We start from the raw sequence: 21,625 nt of genomic DNA on the forward strand, positions 1-21,625 counted from the left end.
GAGAGATGCAGCCTGAAGTGGTGGGTCTTCAGTCTTCGCTTGAACGTGGTCGGGGATCGGCAGTTCTGAGCTCTATATTAGCACTAGATGTAATGTAGAGCTGCCAGTACCATATTTAAAAGCACTGATACATGATATTAAGCAGTGGATGCATGTAACTTACCTCAAACATGATGCATAAAAATTTAATTTAATTATCACATAGTGACAGGGGAAGAATACAGGGTAAAGCCCCAGGTGATTTTTACACTACATGCCCTTACTGACACAACCCTCCTTAATCTTTCCAGGCTTGGGACCAGCACGAAGTATGCTTGTGCAAACCCAGCAGCTGGGTATTTTTACCTAACCGCATGTCTCTGAACCGTGGGGGAAACCAGAGGAAACCCACGTAGACACGGGGAGAACATGCAAACTCCACACAGAAAGGCCCTCATCAGCTATGGGGTTTGAACCCAGAACCTTCTTGCTGTGAGGTGACAGGGCTAACCACTGCACCACCATGCCACCCAAAACAGATGTTCTCATATTTGGTTCCATGGTTTAATGTTCAAGTGCTTTGACCTTGATCTTGACGATGATTGGTTATAACCTTAGCATCATCTTTGACTCATCACTTACATTTGAGTCGCATATCAGTTTGATCAGTACAACTGCATTCTCTCACCTCTGCAGTATTACAGGATTCTGGCCTATACTCAAATGAAAAGATGTTCAAACCCTAGCCCAAGCCTTCATAAGCTTCAGCCGTGTCCTTTTTACTGGTCTTCTTGTCAAAAGGCTTTCCATATTGCAGCATATCCAAAATTCCCCCACACATTAAATGTTCTTTGAGTATTTCACCTACTTTCTTTGCCTACAAACATGTCCCAGGTTACCTAGCTTAACTGTAACACTTGAAGCCAACCTTTTACACAGGAAGCCATGGCTTAAAGTTTAGAGAAGCAGCTTTGGAACCAAAAGGTCACTGGTTCGGTTCCCTGGACCAGCAGGAATGGCTGAAGTACCTTTGAGTAAGGCACCTAACCTCTGAACTGTTCCTCAGGCTGCTCTGGGTATGTTGTATGTCACTCTGGATAAGACTGTCTGCTAAATGCCATTAATGTATACACTTCCATACTGTGCATATATAATAATAATAAATAAAATAGCTTTAATATAAATTAAAATAGCTTTAATAGTTAGACATAATGAACTTCCACTACATATGTGCATATATAATAATAATAATAATAATAATTTCAATTTATCTAGCGCCTTTCACAAACCCAAGAACGCTTTGCACAGGAGTTACACTAAACAAACTAGGAAGAGTAGTGTGAGGTAAAGAGGAAAGTTTTCAGGTTAGCTTTGAAGGAAGAGAGAGTGGAGCAGTCACAAAGTGATTGTGGTGGTGAATTCCAGAGTTTAGGAGCAGCAACACCGAATGATCTGCCACCCATAGATGCCAGTTTAAAACATGGGACAGTCAGAAGTCCAGAGACAGAAGATCTGAGGGAGCGGGAGGGACAGTACAAATGAATTAGCTCACAGAGATAGGAAGGGGCGAAACCATGAAGAGCTTTATAAGTTAGTCGCAGGATTTTGTATTTAATCCGACAGATAACTGACAGCCAATGCAGTTGCTGTAGAACAGAAGTGATGTGAGCAATGCACTTGGTGAATGTGAGGACTCTAGCTGCTGAGTTTTGGATGTACTGCAGGCGGTTGAGCAATGTGGCAGGGAGACCATAAAAGAGAGAATTGCAGTAAAGACGAGAAAAGATGAACGCATTGACCAACATTTTGGCATCAGTATCAGAGAGAAGAGGGCGGAGACGTTCAATATTGCGGAGGTGAAAGAATGCATTCTTGGTGATGAGTTTAAAATGGGGTTCAAACGTAAGGGTGGAGTCAAAGAGAACTCCAAGGTTTTTTATAACTTGGGAAGGACTTAGACACACCATCAGCATCAATAGTGAAATTGGAGAAGTTAAAAACCTGTGTTTTGGTACCTACTAATAGAACTTCCGTTTTGCTAGCATTAAGTTTAAGGCAGTTCTTATGCAGCCATTGCTTGAGGTCAGTGATGCAAGTCCTTAGCAGCTGAACAGAGGCTATGGAAGAGGTGATAGTGATGTAGATTCGAATATCATTTGCATAGCAATGAAAGTTAAGGCCATGGTTGCAAATAGTCTGGCCTATAGGAGAAACATATAAAAAGAAGGGGACCAAGGACAGAACCCTGAGGCACACCTTGAGCTACGGTAGCAGTGGATGATTTATGAACACCAATAGAGATGAACTGTTGCCTGTTTGCTAGATATGACTGAAACCAGGCTAGAGCTAAGCCAGTATTAAAAAAGAAGATAGTCTGGAAATGAGTATCTCATGATGTACAGTGTCAAAATTATATGTACATAGAAGAAATGTTTTCGTGTAAAGTGATTATTGTTGCAACAACAAAATACATTTAAAGAATCATGGACTCAAAGGTTCTTTATGGAACAAAAATGGTTCTTCTCTGGCATCAATCTAAATAAACTTTTCTGCTACTACTGTATTATTTACAACCCCGATTCCAAAAAAGTTGGGACAAAGTACAAATTGTAAATAAAAACGGAATGCAATGATGTGGAAGTTTCAAGATTCCATATTTTATTCAGAATAGAACATAGATGACATATCAAATGTTTAAACTGAGAAAATGTATCATTTAAAGAGAAGAATTAGGTGATTTTAAATTTCATGACAACAACACATCTCAAAGTTGGGACAAGGCCATGTTTACCACTGTGAGACATCCCCTTTTCTCTTTACAACAGTCTGTAAACGTCTGGGGACTGAGGAGACAAGTTGCTCAAGTTTAGGTATAGGAATGTTAACCCATTCTTGTCTAATGTAGGATTCTAGTTGCTCAACTGTCTTAGGTCTTTTTTGTCGTATCTTCCGTTTTATGATGCGCCAAATGTTTTCTATGGGTGAAAGATCTGGACTGCAGGCTGGCCAGTTCAGTACCTGGACCCTTCTTCTACGCAGTCATGATGCTGTAATTGATGCAGTATGTGGTTTGGCATTGTCATGCTGGAAAATGCAAGGTCTTCCCTGAAAGAGACGTCGTCTGGATGGGAGCATATGTTGCTCTAGAACCTGGATATACCTTTCAGCATTGATGGTGTCTTTCCAGATGTGTAAGCTGCCCATGCCACACGCACTAATGCAACCCCATACCATCAGAGATGCAGGCTTCTGAACTGAGCGCTGATAACAACTTGGGTCGTCCTTCTCCTCTTTAGTCCGAATGACACGGCGTCCCTGATTTCCATAAAGAACTTCAAATTTTGATTTGTCTGACCACAGAACAGTTTTCCACTTTGCCACAGTCCATTTTAAATGAGCCTTGGCCCAGAGAAGACGTCTGCGCTTCTGGATCATGTTTAGATACGGCTCCTTCTTTGAACTATAGAGTTTTAGCTGGCGACGGCGGATGGCACGGTGAATTGTGTTCACAGATAACGTTCTCTGGAAATATTCCTGAGCCCATTTTGTGATTTCCAATACAGAAGCATGCCTGTATGTGATGCAGTGCCGTCTAAGGGCCCGAAGATCACGGGCACCCAGTATGGTTTTCCGGCCTTGACCCTTATGCACAGAGATTCTTCCAGATTCTCTGAATCTTTTGATGATATTATGCACTGTAGATGATGATATGTTCAAACTCTTTGCAATTTTACACTGTCGAACTCCTTTCTGATATTGCTCCACTATTTGTCGGCGCAGAATTAGGGGGATTGGTGATCCTCTTCCCATCTTTACTTCTGAGAGCCGCTGCCACTCCAAGATGCTCTTTTTATACCCAGTCATGTTAATGGCCTATTGCCAATTGACCTAATGAGTTGCAATTTGGTCCTCCAGCTGTTCCTTTTTTGTACCTTTAACTTTTCCAGCCTCTTATTGCCCCTGTCCCAACTTTTTTGAGATGTGTTGCTGTCATGAAATTTCAAATGAGCCAGTATTTGGCATGAAATTTCAAAATGTCTCACTTTCGACATTTGATATGTTGTCTATGTTCTATTGTGAATACAATATCAGTTTTTGAGATTTGTACATTATTGCATTCCATTTTTATTTACAATTTGTACTTTGTCCCAACTTTTTTGGAATCGGGGTTGTATTTTTAGGAATGTACCCCTGTCTGTGTGTTAAGGTCATGTGGTTCCAGTATACTCGTTCCTAGATTTAGACTTGCACGTATGGCCGTTATTCATTTTGTGGCACTTAATTCTGGAAGTTTAATTCCACAGACAGTCAAATTTGTTCTCTGTATTTAAAGAAAAGCTCAAACACACTAAACAGTACTATCACTCTCTCACCTACAGTATTACTAAGCACTTGCTCACTATCTCTATATACTGTATGGCCTCTCTTTAACGCTTGTAAAGTTACCTTAACTAGCACTAATGCCACGAACTGCTGAATTATTTTTAATCATCATTGTGTTGCTACCAAATTACATTGGTTACCAAAGTTTTCTTGTGTCAAGACGAGCAATTTATTTATCTTTATATTCTTGACTTTGCTACATGGCTCACTTTAAACACAATCTGTTCATAATTGTCCTTCAACACTTCAAACCCCCAACCAGTCCACCCACAGATTTCCTCTCACACTCATACATGTTCGTGTGTGTGTGTGTGCACCCTTATGTTCATCCTGGCATTTTGTGTGTGTGTGTGTGTCGTGATAGTACTATTCTGGCTCCATTCCCTTAATGTTCTGCAGAAGTCTTGCTGAGTATGCCTCTCTGACTCTGTTCTTCTAATTAGTGAGATAACAACAGCTAGCGAGTCTCTCTTCCACAGCCACTTAACACAGATGGGATGATGAGACGTCTAACTAAGAACCAAGAGTTTGGGGGAATCAAAGGAGCACTAAATTGTGACATGTTTGGTAACTCTGTGTTTGTTGTTCATTTCCTTTACCACATGCCGCTGAGTTTAAATATTCCATTCCATCACGTTTGCTTATATTGCATATTTCTGCAGTCAGGGAGTCCCTTGTGCCCTTAATGCCTGTGTTTACTACTGCAGTGTCCCAAATGCAGTTCACCTCTTCCTTTATGACCGTCTGTTCTGAAAGTCTTCCATGAAGAAACTTTTACCAGCTCCAGTTGGCAAAGCGTGTTGCCCCCTACCCCTGCCCTCTCAATAACTGGGGGTGTAGTTTGTATGAATAATTAAAAATAAGGATCACTATCTTGAAAGAAGGGTTATTTATATTGATGGTCACGAAGGGAGGAGTTGGAGGATTCCATCTAATGTTTCAGGTGCTTGCTAGCCCATTGGCCTCTGAGTGAAACTACTTCCATAAAGAGGAAGATGGGATTTCCTTCACCATCAGGGAATGCAATATAAACCTTCAGATAATGCCACCTTCCTGCAGCAGTCACAGTTGTCCCCCCGACTCTGTCAGCTGTGAGCTCCTCTCTACCTTCTTCCGCTCGTAGGTGAGCGCCTGCGTTCTCGCTTTCGGTCAGTTGCTCTGTGCTATGCTGCAGCTGTTCTTTTGAGCATTTGAGCTTTTGGATTAGCACCTTAGCTGCTAGGACGGTCCTGTTTGATCTAATCGTGTCTGATCTGGAGGATATTCTTTGGTTTTGCAGCAAACAGACGTTTCACAGTGTCCGTGTCCTTTAGTCTTTGTACATAAGATTGCAGTAGGAGGGAAAAACACACATTAATTTATGAAAATATAATGATACTATATATGTTTATAAAGCTATATATGGCCTTCTTAGATGATGATGATGATGATGATGATGATTGTGTACACATTTGCATAGAGGGTTTTCTGTAATTCTTTACATAAGTGAAGATCAAATTTGGTAAGTAGGGCACATCAGTTTACGGATCTGCTGGGTGATAAATTGTGTGTTGAGCTGAGATATTGAAATGAAATTCCTCAAGGTTCTGATCTCCAGAAAGTGATATGGCAGCGCTTGTCTTGTTGCATCTCCAGAATCTCCATATGTAAATATGAGGCTTTAGATGGCATTTCTGATGTGCATGGAATGTGGTGGACACTGTGAGGATCCCTGTGCCGTAGCTCGAGGCAGAGGTCTATGCAAATGGCTTTGTATGAGTGAAAGGGTGAAAATCATGGGAGATTAACTTGCATTATCCAGAGCTTAATTTCGGTCAGCTCTTCTGATGTTTGAATTGTGATTGCTGACTTTGTAAGACAGGCGATGATGTTGAAATTAGAAATAGTGATGAAGGAAATGACACACTTTTTTTCTTTTGCTGTTTATGTATTAGTTTCTAATTTTGTTCCATGATATTTTTTGGATGTATTCTTTTCAACACCAGGATGCCTTTCTTATCTTTTAAATATATTAAACAGGCTTGATAAGCTGCAAGAAATGCAAATGCGTTGTGCTATGCTGAATAAGCTTACAGAACCTTTATATGAATCCGTAGCTGCTTTATAAACCACAGGCGCTAATTTCTTAGTCATTTTACTGTAGCCACCCCAGGCCATTTCTAGAAGGCCAGGTGGACTCTGAATTGGTATCGGGTTTCTTGACAATCGTCCAAAAAAACAATCTTCTCAAGCCAGTGAGCTGAAGAACCTCACACTCACCCAAATATAGCATCTTACATTGATTTCCACACCACATGCCAAAATAAGGAATCACAAAATGTGATTGGATTAAGTTTAAAATTGGCTCTGGTAAAACTAGACTTGACTGTGATATTCTTAAAATATTTGAAAAGCTGTATATGTCATATATGTATGTTCTATATGTGCAGTGTTGATGCTGTTTTATGGAAGCATTCTGAAATATCACTCTGACGTTTCTCAGTCAGAGTCCTTTACTGCCGTGTAATGCCATTCTAACTTGTGTGTTATTCCTGCACAGACTTTCACAATAAATCATATGACACACACAAAGCAGTGACACTGTTATAAACACCAGCAGATAGTGTATGATTTGTGCACATAGTTGGCATTAGCATCCATGCTGGAATTAAATCATAGCAGATGAATGTGCTAAGTGACTGTTAGTGTCAAATGACTGCAAATTAACTGAACTGTGCACATTGTTAAGAGAATAGTGTTGTAGTTGAGCATGCATGTGTCATCAGTATATTGCACTCCCAAAACTTCAAAATGGCTGATTCCTTTTATAATATATTTAATAGCAAAAAAAAAAATTAAAAGGCTTTTTCATCTCATCTTATTATCTCTAGCTGCTTTATCCTGTTCTACAGGGTCGCAGGCAAGCTGGAGCCTATCCCAGCTGGTTATGGGTGAAAGGCGGGGTACACCCTGGACTAGGGTGCATCAGTTGCATTTTTGTTTAAGTGTTCCTTTTCACCAATAAAGACATCCTGTAAAATTTTTTGACCATGTTCAGAAGTCTAATGGTGGCACCATGAGGTTCATTTTTTGCCAAAAAAACGCTTATTTCATGTTTTCGCGTAAGGTTTGAATCACAATGTTGGACTCCATTTACTGATTTCTTGTGACCCAGAGATCATGTTAAGAACCTTTGCAAGGGATTGAGAAGCATTAATGTGATTCATAATACATTTGTATTGTTTAAAAGCAGTTGAACAATGATTCAATGAACAGCTAAAACTCAAACTGTGCTTGATAATATATTTAGAATATGTACTAAAAATGTGGATCTAAGATATTTGGTATACTCTATAAGGTGCCATAATGTTTCATGAAAAGTGATCGAAATTTTGTCATAAAAGTCATAAAATAGCAGCTTTTTCCATAACTTTGAGCCCCTGGTGCCACCATTAAACTTTTGAATTTTGTCAAAATATTTCACCCAGTGTGTTTTCTTACCAAAAGGAACATAAAAACAAAAATGCATCATGATCGGAGGAACTTTTCATTTTTGGGGGCAACTGATGCACCCTACCCTGGACAAGTCGCCAGGTCATCACAGGGCTGACACATAGACACAGACAACCATTCACACTCACGGTCAATTTAGAGTCACCAGTTAACCTAACCTGCATGTCTTTGGACTGTGGGGGAAACCGGAGCACCCGGAGGAAACCCACGCGGACACCATGCAAACTCCACACAGAAAGGCCCTCGCCGGCCACGGGGCTCGAACCCAGACCTTCTTGCTGTGAGGCGACAGCGCTAACCACTACACCACCGTGCCGCCCCTAACAAAGCTTTTTATTTTCTCTTTTACAACAATTTCATCAAATGATGTAGTGGGTTTTGTAGTTTCCTCCCAGAGTTACTCAATTCTTAGCTCTTCACTATCATAAAAGGGGGGAAAAAACAAAAACCTAAACTGTACAATTACTTGCCCCGGAAAAGCACCCTCACAGGGTATGTTTTTTTTTTTTTTCTTTATGCCTTTAGCATTTGTCTTTCCCCACAGAAAGTGAATGTAGCACACCTTAAAACTCAGCTCTGGTATAACAGGTCAAAATCAGAGCTTTAAATCAGTGAAAGGTAAAAGATACACAATCAAGGTACAAAAGACACTCCTCCAGTGACAAGTAATAGTATGGAGTTTAATATCGGTGGGTTATTTATTTAATTTTTTTTTTTTTTTAAGGCTTTGTGTTGGACTTATTTCTAAAGCCCATTATTTTCTCACTTGCTCCTATCATATAGATCCATTTGCAATGATCCACTATTTTTCTTTTTTTTTTTTTACATTTTAAATGATGATATGCTCGTTGTGTTGAATATTGTTAATGTTGTGAAACTTAACAGACTTCCCTTCCCTTTATACTACAGGGTATAAAAACAAAACCCAGCCAAAATGTCAGAGTAAGTACCTTGTAATCTTTCTCTTGTTCTAGGTATACATTGTAGGTTCTACAATTTGTATAAAAAGCTGTATGTGTAAAAATAAACAAAGTAAACAAGTGGCAGTTCATTTGAATCTATTTATCTTGTGTGTGGGGAAAAGTAGTGGAAGTTCACTGGAGCGCTAAACATGCAAAAATACCCATAATTATCCCATAATTAATGTACATGTGCATGCATAATTAATACTTTATCTGACATTGTTTTTAAAAATTTCACCATTCCCATCCAAACTCTTAAGGAAAAAGATGTCATCGAGTCGCAAGCATAATCTGAAGGTATGTTTGAATTTATCTGTTCGTCTTTCCTGTTTATTATTAACTTGTGCATTTATTACAATCTTTTGTTGCAAAGAAACTGATTATAACTCTGTGCTTCAGAGCTTGATGCTCTCCATTGCTAAAGGTTTACTGGAGGCTGAAAAAAAGGAAAGAGAAGAGGAGAGGAAAAGGTACATGGCAGAGATGTGCCCTTCTTTATCCATGCCAAGTGGCGTACAAGCACTACAGGTACTGATATACAGTAAATACACCCAGCAAGGATTTAGACATCTTTAGCCTAAGATGCAGATAGTTCATTCATGTCACATATTTAAAAAAAAAATAAATAAATTTTATATATATATATATATATATATATATATATATATACATACATACAGTGGTGCTTGAAAGTTTGTGAACCCTTTAGAATTTTCTATATTTCTGCATAAATATGACCTAAAACAACATCAGATTCTCACACAAGTCCTAAAAGTAGATAAAGAGAACCCAGTTAAACAAATGAGACAAAAATATTATACTTGGTCATTTATTTATTGAGGAAAATGATCCAATATTACATATCTGTGAGTGGCAAAAGTATGTGAACCTCTAGGATGAGCAGTTAATTTGAAGGTGAAATTAGAGTCAGGTGTTTTCAATCAATGGGATGACAATCAGGTGTGAGTGGGCACCCTGTTTTATTTAAAGAACAGAGATCGATCAAAGTCTGATCTTCACAACACATGTTTGTGGAAGTGTATCATGACACGAACAAAGGAGATTTCTGAGGACCTCAGAAAAAGCATTGTTGATGCTCATTAGGCTGGAAAAGGTTACAAAACCATCTCTAAAGAGTTTGGACTCCACCAATCCACAGTCAGACAGATTGTGTACAAATGGAGGAAATTCAAGACCAGTGTTACCCTCCCCAGGAGTGGTTGACCAACAAAGATCACTCCAAGAGCAAGGCGTGTAATAGTCGGCGAGGTCACAAAGGACCCCAGGGTAACTTCTAAGCAACCGAAGGCCTCTCTCACATTGGCTAATGTTAATGTTCATGAGTCCACCATCAGGAGAACACTGAACAACAATGGTGTGCATGCCAGGGTTGCAAGGAGAGAGCCACTGCTCTCCAAAAAGAACATTGCTGCTCATCTGCAGTCTTCTAAAGATCACATGGACAAGCCAGAAAGCTATTGAAAAAATGTTTTGTGATGGATGAAACCAAAATAGAACTTTTTGGTTGAAATGAGAAGCATTATATTTGGAGAAAGGAAAACACTGCATTCCAGCATAAGAACCTTATCCCATCTGTGAAACATGGTGGTGGTAGTATCATGGTTTGGGCCTGTTTTGCTGCATCTGGGCCAGGACGGCTTGCCATCATTGATGGAACAATGAATTCTGAATGATACCAGTGAATTCTAAAGGAAAATGTCAGGACATCTGTCCATGAACTGAATCTCAAGAGAAGGTGGGTCATGCAGCAAGACAACGACCCTAAGCACACAAGTCGTTCTACCAAAGAATGGTTAAAGAAGAATAAAGTTAATGTTTTGGAATGGCCAAGTCAAGGTCTTGACCTTAATCCAATCGTAATGTTGTGGAAGGACCTGAAGTGAGCAGTTCATGTGAGGAAACCCACCAGCATCCCAGAGTTGAAGCCGTTCTGTACGGAGGAATGGGCTAAAATTCCTCCAAGCTGGTGTGCAGGACTTATCAACAGTTACTGGAAATGTTTAGTTGCAGTTATTGCTGCACAAGGGGGTCACACCAGATACTGAAAGCAAAGGTTCACATACTTTTGCCACTCACAGATATGTAATATTGGATCATTTTTCTGAATAAATAAATGACCAAGTATAATATTTTTGTCTCATTTGTTTAACTGGGTTCCCTTTATCTACTTTTAGGACTTGTGTGAAAATCTGATGATGTTTTAGGTCATATTTATTCAGAAATATAGAAAATTCTAAAGGGTTCACAAACTTTCAAGCACCACTGTATATATGCTGTAGTATCTTAAAACTAAGGCCTTGCTGTTTTGCTTCTGGGTTGTTTACAGGAGCTGTGCAAAGAACTTCACCATAAGATTGATGTGCTTGATGAGGAGAGATATGATCTGGAGAGCAAAGTTAGCAAAAGTACTAAGGAGGTACAGTTTAGACCTCGCACCAGACCACAGTGCCTCAGTAAACCGCATTCATAATTAAAGATTGTTCTAATGCACCATACTAGATCGAGGATATGAAGATTAAAGTTCAGGATCTGAAGGGCAAGTTCAAGAAGCCAGCTCTGAGGAAGGTGCGCATGTCTGCTGATCAGATGCTTCAGGCTCTGCTCGGCTCCAAACACAAGGTGTCTCTGGACCTGAGAGCCAACCTGAAACAAGTGAAGAAGGAGGTCAAGGAGGAGGTGGGGGCACGATAATTTTTAAAAAAAAAAGTTTTTTGTTTTATCTTTTTTTTTCCAGCTCCTGTTGTTTCTCTCTCATTTACAAATAAAGATCAATGACCTTTTTAATGATGTTTGATTCTTAAATATATTAACTTTTCTCTCTGTATCACAGGATAAGGAACTGCGTGATGTCGGTGACTGGCGTAAGAACGTTGAAGACAAGGCTGGCATGGATGGCAGAAAGAAGATGTTTGAGTCTGAGTCTTAAATAATCATACGTAGGCTAGTCTTCAGTGCTTCTATGGAGTTACTGTTGTGTGCTGCTGCTAGAAGAACAGAAATGTCAGGTTTAGCACTTGGACAAAATCACCAATATTGTTGGAAATGGCAAAGCAAAACAAATGAAAGTGTTGTATTCTGTTTCAAATTATAAGTTTCAGATGTATTTTGTCTAGTTATAAAGAACTTCATACAGAATATGTGCATGGGGCAATTCAAGTTTCCAATGCGTGAATAAATGGTTTAAAATACGTTTGCGTTTTTGTCTTAATTTATGTTAAAATCATGCCATACTTTTCCAAGCAAGGGCTATAATACGTGAACAAAACCTGCATTTTTCCTTATACTTTAATTTATTTATTATTATTTTTTTTATAATTAATTGAGCTATTTGTTAAATTCTTATAAGTTGACAGGCATTTTTTCCTTGTGCCGTTTCCCAGTCACCCTTTGGATGATGTTGACCTCTCTGATACCATTTACACGATAACCAATTAATAAAAGTTGTCAGTAAAAGCTAAAACATCACAGTAAAAACATCTCATCTCATTATCTCTAGCCGCTTTATCCTTCTACAGGGTCGCAGGCAAGCTGGAGCCTTTCCCAGCTGACTACGGGTGAAAGGCGGGGTACACCCTGGACAAGTCGCCAGGTCATCACAGGGCTGACACATAGACACACACAACCATTCACACTCACAGTCAATTTAGAGTCATCAGTTAACCTAACCGGCATGTCTTTGGACTGTGGGGGAAACCGGAGCACCCGGAGGAAACCCACGCGGACACGGAGAACATGCAAACTCCACACAGAAAGGCCCTCGCCGGCCACGGGGCTCGAACCCAGACCTTCTTGCTGTGAGGCGACAGCGCTAACCACTACACCACTGTGCCACCCACAGTAAAAACATGAAATTTCCATATTAAGTAGGCTACCTTTTATTTATCAATGCTTCTAATTCCTTGGTAAAGGTAAGACTTTAACAGCGGCATAATTTAAATGAAGTAACGCAGTGTTTCATGGTGTCACTGTAATAATACTGCAATTAACCCTTTTCTCGTGTCTTGCAAGATTAAATATGGTTCAAATGGTAAAGGATGACTTCAGGACATTCTTCTGTTTACGGTAAGGCAAGCTGATATCTTACAGTATTTACAAGGTGTCTGAAAGGTCAGGAACCAATGAGAGTAAAACTGCATGCACTTCAGTTTATATTTATTATTTACACAATACAATATGGTTTACCTGTTCACCCTTTTCCTCCAAGCATTTTCTCAGGCATTGTATCATGTCTTTGTGGATTTTATGGGCACTCTGTAAATGGATTGTCCTTAATTTGTACATCTACTATAGTATATTGATAGTATCAATCTCTATTACAGTATCTATACTGACTAATATTTAATACAGTATCTATATTGACTGAGTTTATATCTACCACGGTATATTAATTGTGTTTATCTACTACAGTATATTGACTGTATTGATATATATTACAGCATTTATATTGATAGTATTAATACAGGGTGTTTCCAAAAAAAATTATATTATTTGAGATGTAAATATTCCAGAAACTACATAGTCTAGGCAAATGAAACTGAACAGGCTTAATGTTGAACAATATCAGATTTATTCCTCAAAATTTGAATGAGGAATTCAAAGGTATGTGGATTCCATGAACGATTTCACACATTTTCAACGTTCACAAACCCACTTGACCGTCTCTTCCGATGCTGGCGGTCGTCCAGATCCTTTTGCCCTGCACACACAGCCTTCCTCTTTGAACTTTTTGTCCCGTGTCCAAATCTGCATCGCAGTTGGTGCGTTTTTAGAGAATTCTCTCATAAATACACTCTGCACAGTCTTGTTCGAGCGTACTCTAACACACAAAACGCCTTTTCTTTTCCACTGAATGGCATTTCTATACCTAAAAAGATAAAAACAAAAATTATTAAACATAAAATTTTGACCTGTTTCCACACATGCTGTTAAAATTTGAGGTCAATTGAATGAGAATTGGTAGAGTTATTAGATTGTGAAATGATATAAAATTTTTTGAAACACCCTGTATATCGATAGTATATTTATGTTGATAGTATTAATTTTGACTATGGACCCTTTTCAGTCACGTGACCTTCGTAAACGCGACTGCCATTTTGGACATGTAGTGGACTTCGGCTCAAATCGGTTTGAATGCGAGGAAGGCGACAAACATCAAAGAAAAAGGAGCGAGATGCAGAAAACTGTATTTACTAGTTTACTGTAATTATGATCTGGCAGCTATTTACACCGGATCCAGTGTAAATAGCTGCCGGAGCCAACGTCCGGCCGGACCGCGAGCGAGCGCGCGCTGGCTCCGCGGCCGCTGGCTCCGGCCGGGCCGCAAGCGAGCGCGCGCTGGCTCCGCGGCCGCCAGCTCCGGCCGGGACGCGAGCTAGCACGCTCCGGAACCTCGGACGTTGGCTCCGGTGGCTATTTACACTGGATCCGGTGTAAATAGCTGCCAGATCATAATTACAGTAAACTAGAATGGAATGTTAACAGCAATGTAATGCCTTTTCTGGCTAATTTTATTCGTCTTACCTCCAACAAAGTGGTCACTACACAAGCATTGGTATGCCGCTATCCATCTTCTCCGTCGGTCAGCATCTACCGGGATCCGATAAAATGATAACCCTTGCCTTGTTTGTTGATGGTTACTACATCCAGGTGCACAACAACATAGTGGCATGATGGAAGTCTTCCTGAAAATAAACACTTTCTTTGCTGCCGTTCCTCAATGCTGGCTGTGGTAAACTACTGGTAATACATGTCCAAAATGGCGGCCGCATTTGTCGTGACGTCACGTGAAAAGGGTCCATATCATCTAAATATCGATAGATACTGTAGTAGACATCAATACTACAGTATATTGCTATCTAATACAGTATCTGTTAACTGTGTTTATCTGTTACAGGGTAGTTCTTCGGTAACAGAATGACATTCACAGCAAAATGTGGAACTTTTTTAGTTGCAGTACTCAAGATAATCGTACTAAATAAAAATTTCACACTGTATGGGGTATCTTTTGACCAAAAAAAAAAAAAAGCATAGAAAATTGGCTGCTTAACTTTGAACGCCAAATCTTTTATGAGGAAAGAAAAGTCAGTAACGGAATTATGTCGAAAAAAACTGAGCTTTCATTTCTTAAAATTCAAGCTGAGATTTTTCTGAAGCGACATTGCTATAATTGGGGTGAAGATTTTTAAATATAGCTTTCAGTACATTTTGCCCTGGATTCCATACTTTAGCGATATCACTGAGCTGACATGTGAAGGCAATCTTAATAATTTCATAATTTTGGCCTCTCTGCTGAAGAATTGCCATACATTATCTATTTTGACAATAATATCTACTACATCTAAATATTGATAGTATTGAAATCTACTACAGAATCTCTATAGACAGTATTGATATCTATTACAGTATCTATGACCATGTTTTCATTAACTTGCTTAGTGCGCCATTTGAAATTACGAAATTAAAAAAAATGAGTAATGGAAATGCATGAAATTAAAAAAAAAAAACCAAACCTCTCAAATATTGCAAAAACAAAGTTTTTATGCTTATATGAGGTGGTTTTTCAGATGATTCTCTAAAGCAATATTTCACAAAATTGAAATAGAAACCTTTTCTACTTTTAAGTCACATGATATGAAGAGCAACTGGAAACACTACCTTTCTGATAAAGGAGCACTCTAAAAGCTCTAGCAGTAGGAGAAACCATTGCGAGAGGAGAAAACCCAACTTTCATTTCATCACATCAGTTAGTGGAACAAACAGACCATTTGCAATTGCGTTTTGTTTCAATTCTTTAAAATATCCCTTCTATTTTGTGCAAAAACTAATAGAAACCTGGGTAGTATTGATCTACTACGATATCCATATTGAGATCTATTACACTATTTATATTGATTGTAGTCATATCTATTATTAGAAACAATTAAAAGTTCAAAATCTTTTGGCCTACTCATGGAAATTTAGAGTATTTTCACTGTGATGATGATCTCTAAGGCCCCTTTCACGGTCTTTGTCCTTGACAAAATTGCTAATAAAGACAATACCTCAATGATGATCTGGAGGGACGCTTTATTTATATTGAAGAAGCAGGGAAAGAAGCCATAGTACTGTATTTCATGACCTTGTCAGCCCATTGGTTTGGTTGGTAATCCATTTCCATAAAGAGTAAGGCAGGATTTACCCACTGATCAGAGAATGCAATATAAAACTTCTTTGCTCTTCAGCTGCCAGTGTCTCTGCTTGACAGGAGCTTTTCAGCACTTTACGAGCCTCTGTGTTCTCTACTGTCTGTAGGGTAAGAGATGTTCTTTGATGTATTTTGCTGTGCTTTCCTCTGTTCCATCTTTTGTGCAGACGTACATCATTCTTACATCATTTCTACATTATTGTTGTTTCTGACGGTAGTATATGTGTATATTTTTACAGCAAAATGACAATTAAGGTAGAATTAATTATGGTGTTGAATTAAAAACGATTTCATTTTGAGCGTACATGTACATATTTTTAGCATAATTTGGTAGATGCTTAATTTCTTTTCAAATATGCATAATAGTAATGGTAATATGAAATGGAATTAAACACCATTGAGCTTGGTGAACATGCTTTATGTGTTTTAGCGAAGAGTGGACACAGACAGCCAGGATGCTTGCTTAATATATGGAGTGATGATGTGGAACTTTGAAAGTCTACACCTGCTTCAGCAATAAATTATGAAAATGATACTGCCCAGTTTTACTTCTTGTCAACACTCACATTCTGTCGTGTGTAATAGCCTTTTCACAATAATGTCTGTTCCAAAAGATGTGTTTTTCGCCTGTAATTTAAACCAAGTGAAGAAATTGTGGTATTGAATAAGAGATCAGTTGATTAAAAATGTATGTAATCCATCATCTAATCTGGAACCACTTCCACTGACCAATAAATCTTGTTTTTCGTGTTTTCTAGTCTCTAAGAATAGCTTTTTTTTTTTCCAAAGACATGAAGGCCTTAACACGCCCTAACAACTGTCTTTGCAGCTTTTGAAGCATGCGTACTTAAGGAGTGAGATGACCATCTGAACAGACTAAAGCAGTTAACTCAGTCATCAGTTAGACAGTCGGCCTCCTCGGTTTCTCCACACCATATAAATAATGACTAAGAATGGAGTCGGTTGTGAAGGAATAAAGGACACAGTTATTTCTGAGCTCGACTTTCATGTCTTGGCCATCTCAAAGATGTTCCATAAGGCCTGGTGTGTCTCTTGGGCACGTCTAACAGTTGTGGTGTCGCATTGCAGAAACCTCACTAAGAAAATATCAGTCATTTGAGGTCACACAGCCTCCTCACATCTCAGATTTAGAATCAGCGTTCTGTTTATGTGCATGTGAAGACATAACTATTGGTAGCCGACATGGATGAACTTCACCCTGAATTTGACCTTGCACTGTCCAGTATGTTTTCCAAATTCCATTTCAGATTTTCTCCAAGGTCTAGCTTTAAAGAGTTTCTCTTTAAAGGTCAAGAAGCAACGGCAGTTGAGAAAGACCACTGACATTTTACAGAAACCCAAGTTGAGGCTGAATTAATTTCTTAACAGTTGACATTTTCTTAACAATTAGATTCTGCAGAACGTTAATTATACTGAAATGTCTAACGCATCCATGTCTTTCCAAGAATACATCATAAGCATACAACATATGTGCTCTTTCTTTGTATTACTGTCATCAGGGAACGAAGACAAGGAGCCAAGATGACTGAGTAAGTAAGAGTTTTTGTCACTCGTTTTGCTAAGAAGTAGTGCTAAGGAACTTGGCATTAAGGGAACCTGATTGAATGAGAAATAAGCACAAATTAGAGTTTGGTCAATTTCATATGAAAGAAGTAAGAAAAGGAGCAAATGCAAGCGAGTCATGGGAATTGTTGTGTTTAAGGATGAGAAAAATCAAAGTAAAATGTAATATTTAACTTGTAATTTTCTTTATAAATTAGTATCATAATGTAACTACAGAAACAAGGGGAAAGAAAACAAATTAACAGCTGTGGGTTTTATTTTCTTTCTTCTGGTAGACATAAAAGAATGTCCATGAGTCGGAAACACAGCCTGAAGGTAAATACCTTTCTTTAGATTGTAACAAGTTTTCCATTAGTTTTATAGCATATATCCTTGAACACATTTACATTAAACTATTGAGCATGGGCAAATAAAGCAAGAATAAAACCTCAGATTGATTGTGTCTGATAACATCTGTCTCCAGAGCTTAATGCTTCAGGTTGCAAAAGACTTGTTAGAAGCTGAAGCTGAAGAGAAAATACAAGAGAGGAAGACGTACATGGAAGAGCATTGCCCTCCTCTTTGTTTACCCAGCAGCAAGGAGGAGTTACAGGTAAAACTCATGGTAACTTTTCCAAGAGGTTGAAAAGACTTTAATTTATTCTATTAATATAGACACAAAATAGAAGTATCCTAGCCTATCTCTTATGATGGACACTTCTCATCTCATCTCATTATCTCTAGCCGCTTCATCCTTCTACAGGGTCGTAGGCAAGCTGGAGCCTATCCCAGCTGACTACGGGCGAAAGGCGGGGTACACCCTGGACAAGTCGCCAGGTCATCACAGGGCTGACACAGAGACACAGACAACCATTCGCACTCACATTCACACCTACGGTCAATTTAGAGCCACCAGTTAACCTAACCTGCATGTCTTTGGACTGTGGGGGAAACCGGAGCACCCGGAGGAAACCCACGTGGACAACATGCAAACTCCACACAGAAAGGCCCTCGCCGGCCCCGGGGCTCGAACCCAGGACCTTCTTGCTGTGAGGCGACAGCGCTAACCACTACACCACCGTGCCGCCATGGACACTTCTGGGTTACATTTTACATCAAGGTTCCCTTACCTAACATTATTTAGCACATTACATTAAAGGCATTTAGTAGACACTTTTATCCAGAGTGACGTACAACAAGCACACTCACACATTGCCTAGGGGGCATTTGGGGGTTAGGTGCCTTGCTCGAGGGCACTTCAGCCATGGATTTTCCGGATGGTCCAGGGAATCGAACCAGCGAGCCTTTGGGCTCAAGGCTGCTTCTCTAACCTTTAGACCATGGCTACCCCGTTAGTTAACATGAACAAACCATGAACTTCAGCATTGATATAAATGTGTACATGTCTGCTATAGGCAGACTGAGACTATAGAGACTGAACTGGATTACACCATAAGTAACATGAACAAAGTAACTCACACTTTTATTAATTCATGTTGGTTTTAAAATAATAAGCCAATAAAATGCATTTGTAAAAGTCCACAATGACCAACATGAACCCACAACTTAATCAACGTTTGTGATTGTTAACTAGCATAATTTATAAGCGAGGCTGGAAAAACAAGTTCAAATATTAGACTAGATTTCAGTAAATGATCAACATTAGGGATGTCCTGTTGTCATTTTTATTTCCTAATTTATACAAATTTATTTTTAGTCATGTATCTAATTAGTGGTGGTGTAGTGGTTAGAGCTGTTGCCTTACAGCAAGAAGGTCCTGGGTTCGAGCCCCGTGGCCGGCGAGGGCCTTTCTGTGCGGAGTTTGCATGTTGTCCATGTGGGTTTCCTCCGGGTGCTCTGGTTTCCCCCACAGTCCAAAGACATGCAGGTTAGGTTAACTGGTGACTCTAAATTGACTGTAGGTGTGAATGGTTGTCTATGTGTCAGCCCTGTGATGACCTGGCGACTTGTCCAGGGTGTACCCCGCCTTTTGCCTGTAGTCAGCTGGGATAGGCTCCAGCTTGCCTGCGACCCTGTAGAACAGGATAAAGCGGCTAGAGATGATATGTATTGAATTAACTTTCATCAAAATAGGTGCATTTTGCTAACATTTATGCCATCATTTAATGTCTTAAATTGCATTGTTACTTTAACATTTATTGATTTATTAATACTAACTTATTTTATTCAAACTAATTTAAAAATTTGTTCGTGTTAAAGCAGTAGATGATGTTAGTTAAGGAAAATTGAATGCACTTCTGTACACTGCTCCTGATAAGAGCATCTATCACATGTTATAAATGTAAATGTAGGACATTACATCAGGCAGCCATGGTCTGAAGGTTAGAGAAACAGCCTTGGGCTCAAAGGGTTGCTGATTTGATTCCCGGTACCGGCAGGAATGTGAGGGGAGTTGAGTGAATGAACGGTGCTTTCCCCTTCTTCATGTATCATGGCTGAAGCACCATTGAGCAAGTCACCTAACCCCCAACTACTCCCTGGGTGCTGTAGTATAGCTGCCCACTGCTCTGGGTGTGTGTGTGTGTGTGCTCATTGCATACTTGTGTGTGCATTGCGTGTGTTCACTGCTTCAGATGGTTTAAATGCAGAAGAGGAATTTCACTGTGCTTGAGTGTACGTGTGATAAGTAAAGGCGGCTTCTTTTATTAAAGGGTTATTTGGGTTGTCTCTCTGAGGGAACCCTTAAAGGTTCTATATAGAACCCTACAACAGGGTTTTCCATTCAGCTGACAGGAAAACACTCATTTCTGTGGTTCTGTATTGGACACTTAAGCATTTCCCAGAGGAACAACCAAAGGTCTCGATTTAACCTTTTATTCAACAGTGTACAGTCTGAAGAACTGTAGTTGTTTTTGTAATTTATGTCCCATTTAATATTCCATGTTCTTGCATTTGGAGTCTGTTATCTGTCTAGGTTATCTTATGGAGTAAACTCAGATGCAGAAGCCGAGTTAAAATGTTGGCTATAACATTATATCCTTGCTTTCAGTGTAATTGTGTGTATACTCTCAGGCACTGTGCAAAGAGCTTCATGAAAAGATTAATGTTCTTGATGAAGAACGATACAATCTGGAGCACAAAGTCAATATGGTTGTGGAAGAAGTAAGTTTTATTATTTGGAAAAAAAATCAATTTTCTTAATGCAGCATTGACACAAGACTTCTCATGCATATGGATTGATCTCTCTCTCTCTCTCTCCAGGTTAAAGATATGAATATAAAAGTTGTAGACCTCAAGGGCAAGTTCAAGAAGCCTCCTCTGAAGAAAGTGCGTATGTCAGCTGATGCTATGCTTCAGGCTCTGCTTGGCTCCAAACACAAAGTGAACCTGGACCTGAGGGCCAACCTGAAACAAGTGAAGAAGGAGGTCAAGGAAGAGGTGAGGCTTAGCAGTGCATTTTATCATGATTTCTAGCTGTCTCAAACATGGATTTTAAAATCTGAGGTTCATTCTGAAGAGTCAAATGGCTTTATTTTTCTTATGTTACCAAAGCCAACCAAAAAACCCCAAACTGGCCAGATCATCTATATAAAAAAATTAATTACCTTTCATGCTCTGCAAGCCTGCATTTGTCTTTGATGCCTCACTGGTTGTATAATATACAATCACGTCGTCACTTTTCTCCTTCCTTTCACAGGATAAGGAACTGCGTGATGTTGGCGACTGGCGTAAGAGTATTGAGGACAAGGCTGGCATGGGTGGAAGGAAAAAGATGTTTGAGACTGAGGCTTGAATGCACTGACTGGACATTTGTCCCTTAGTGACATTATCAAACTAGTTCCAACTTTGCCAGTAGTAATGTCACGTCTGACTCCGTATACAGTATTTACACTTTTCGCACCATGATTTTTTTTTTTAAAGCAACCATCTGTTCCCATCTATATCCACCACTGGGCTTTCACTACAGTCTCTTTGTAAATGAACGCAATGATGACATGTTTACGAAATAAATGCACTATGATGATGAAAGAAATGTCATTTCTGAATTATTTTAATAATGAATTATTATATAAAACCTTTC

The 21,625-nt window shown here is 39.2% G+C and overlaps 1 protein-coding gene and 1 pseudogene across 1 annotated transcript; both read left to right on the plus strand.

Annotated features, from left to right (window-relative positions):
- Positions 1 to 5,420: 5,420 nt before the first annotated feature.
- Positions 5,421 to 11,998, plus strand: LOC132874046 (troponin I, fast skeletal muscle-like). Its single transcript, XM_060909924.1, has 7 exons — positions 5,421 to 5,485; positions 8,764 to 8,796; positions 9,077 to 9,113; positions 9,216 to 9,344; positions 11,164 to 11,253; positions 11,337 to 11,513; positions 11,668 to 11,998. The coding sequence occupies exons 2-7, from the start codon at positions 8,789 to 8,791 to the stop codon at positions 11,761 to 11,763; spliced, it is 537 nt and encodes a 178-aa protein (XP_060765907.1). The 5' UTR covers positions 5,421 to 5,485; positions 8,764 to 8,788; the 3' UTR covers positions 11,764 to 11,998.
- A 4,030-nt stretch (positions 11,999 to 16,028) lies between these two features.
- On the plus strand, positions 16,029 to 21,522 carry LOC132874054 (troponin I, fast skeletal muscle-like; annotated as a pseudogene).
- The last annotated feature ends 103 nt before the right edge of the window (positions 21,523 to 21,625 follow it).

This window comes from Neoarius graeffei, chromosome 2 (assembly GCF_027579695.1).
Source record: "Neoarius graeffei isolate fNeoGra1 chromosome 2, fNeoGra1.pri, whole genome shotgun sequence".
Taxonomy (NCBI): domain Eukaryota; kingdom Metazoa; phylum Chordata; class Actinopteri; order Siluriformes; family Ariidae; genus Neoarius; species Neoarius graeffei.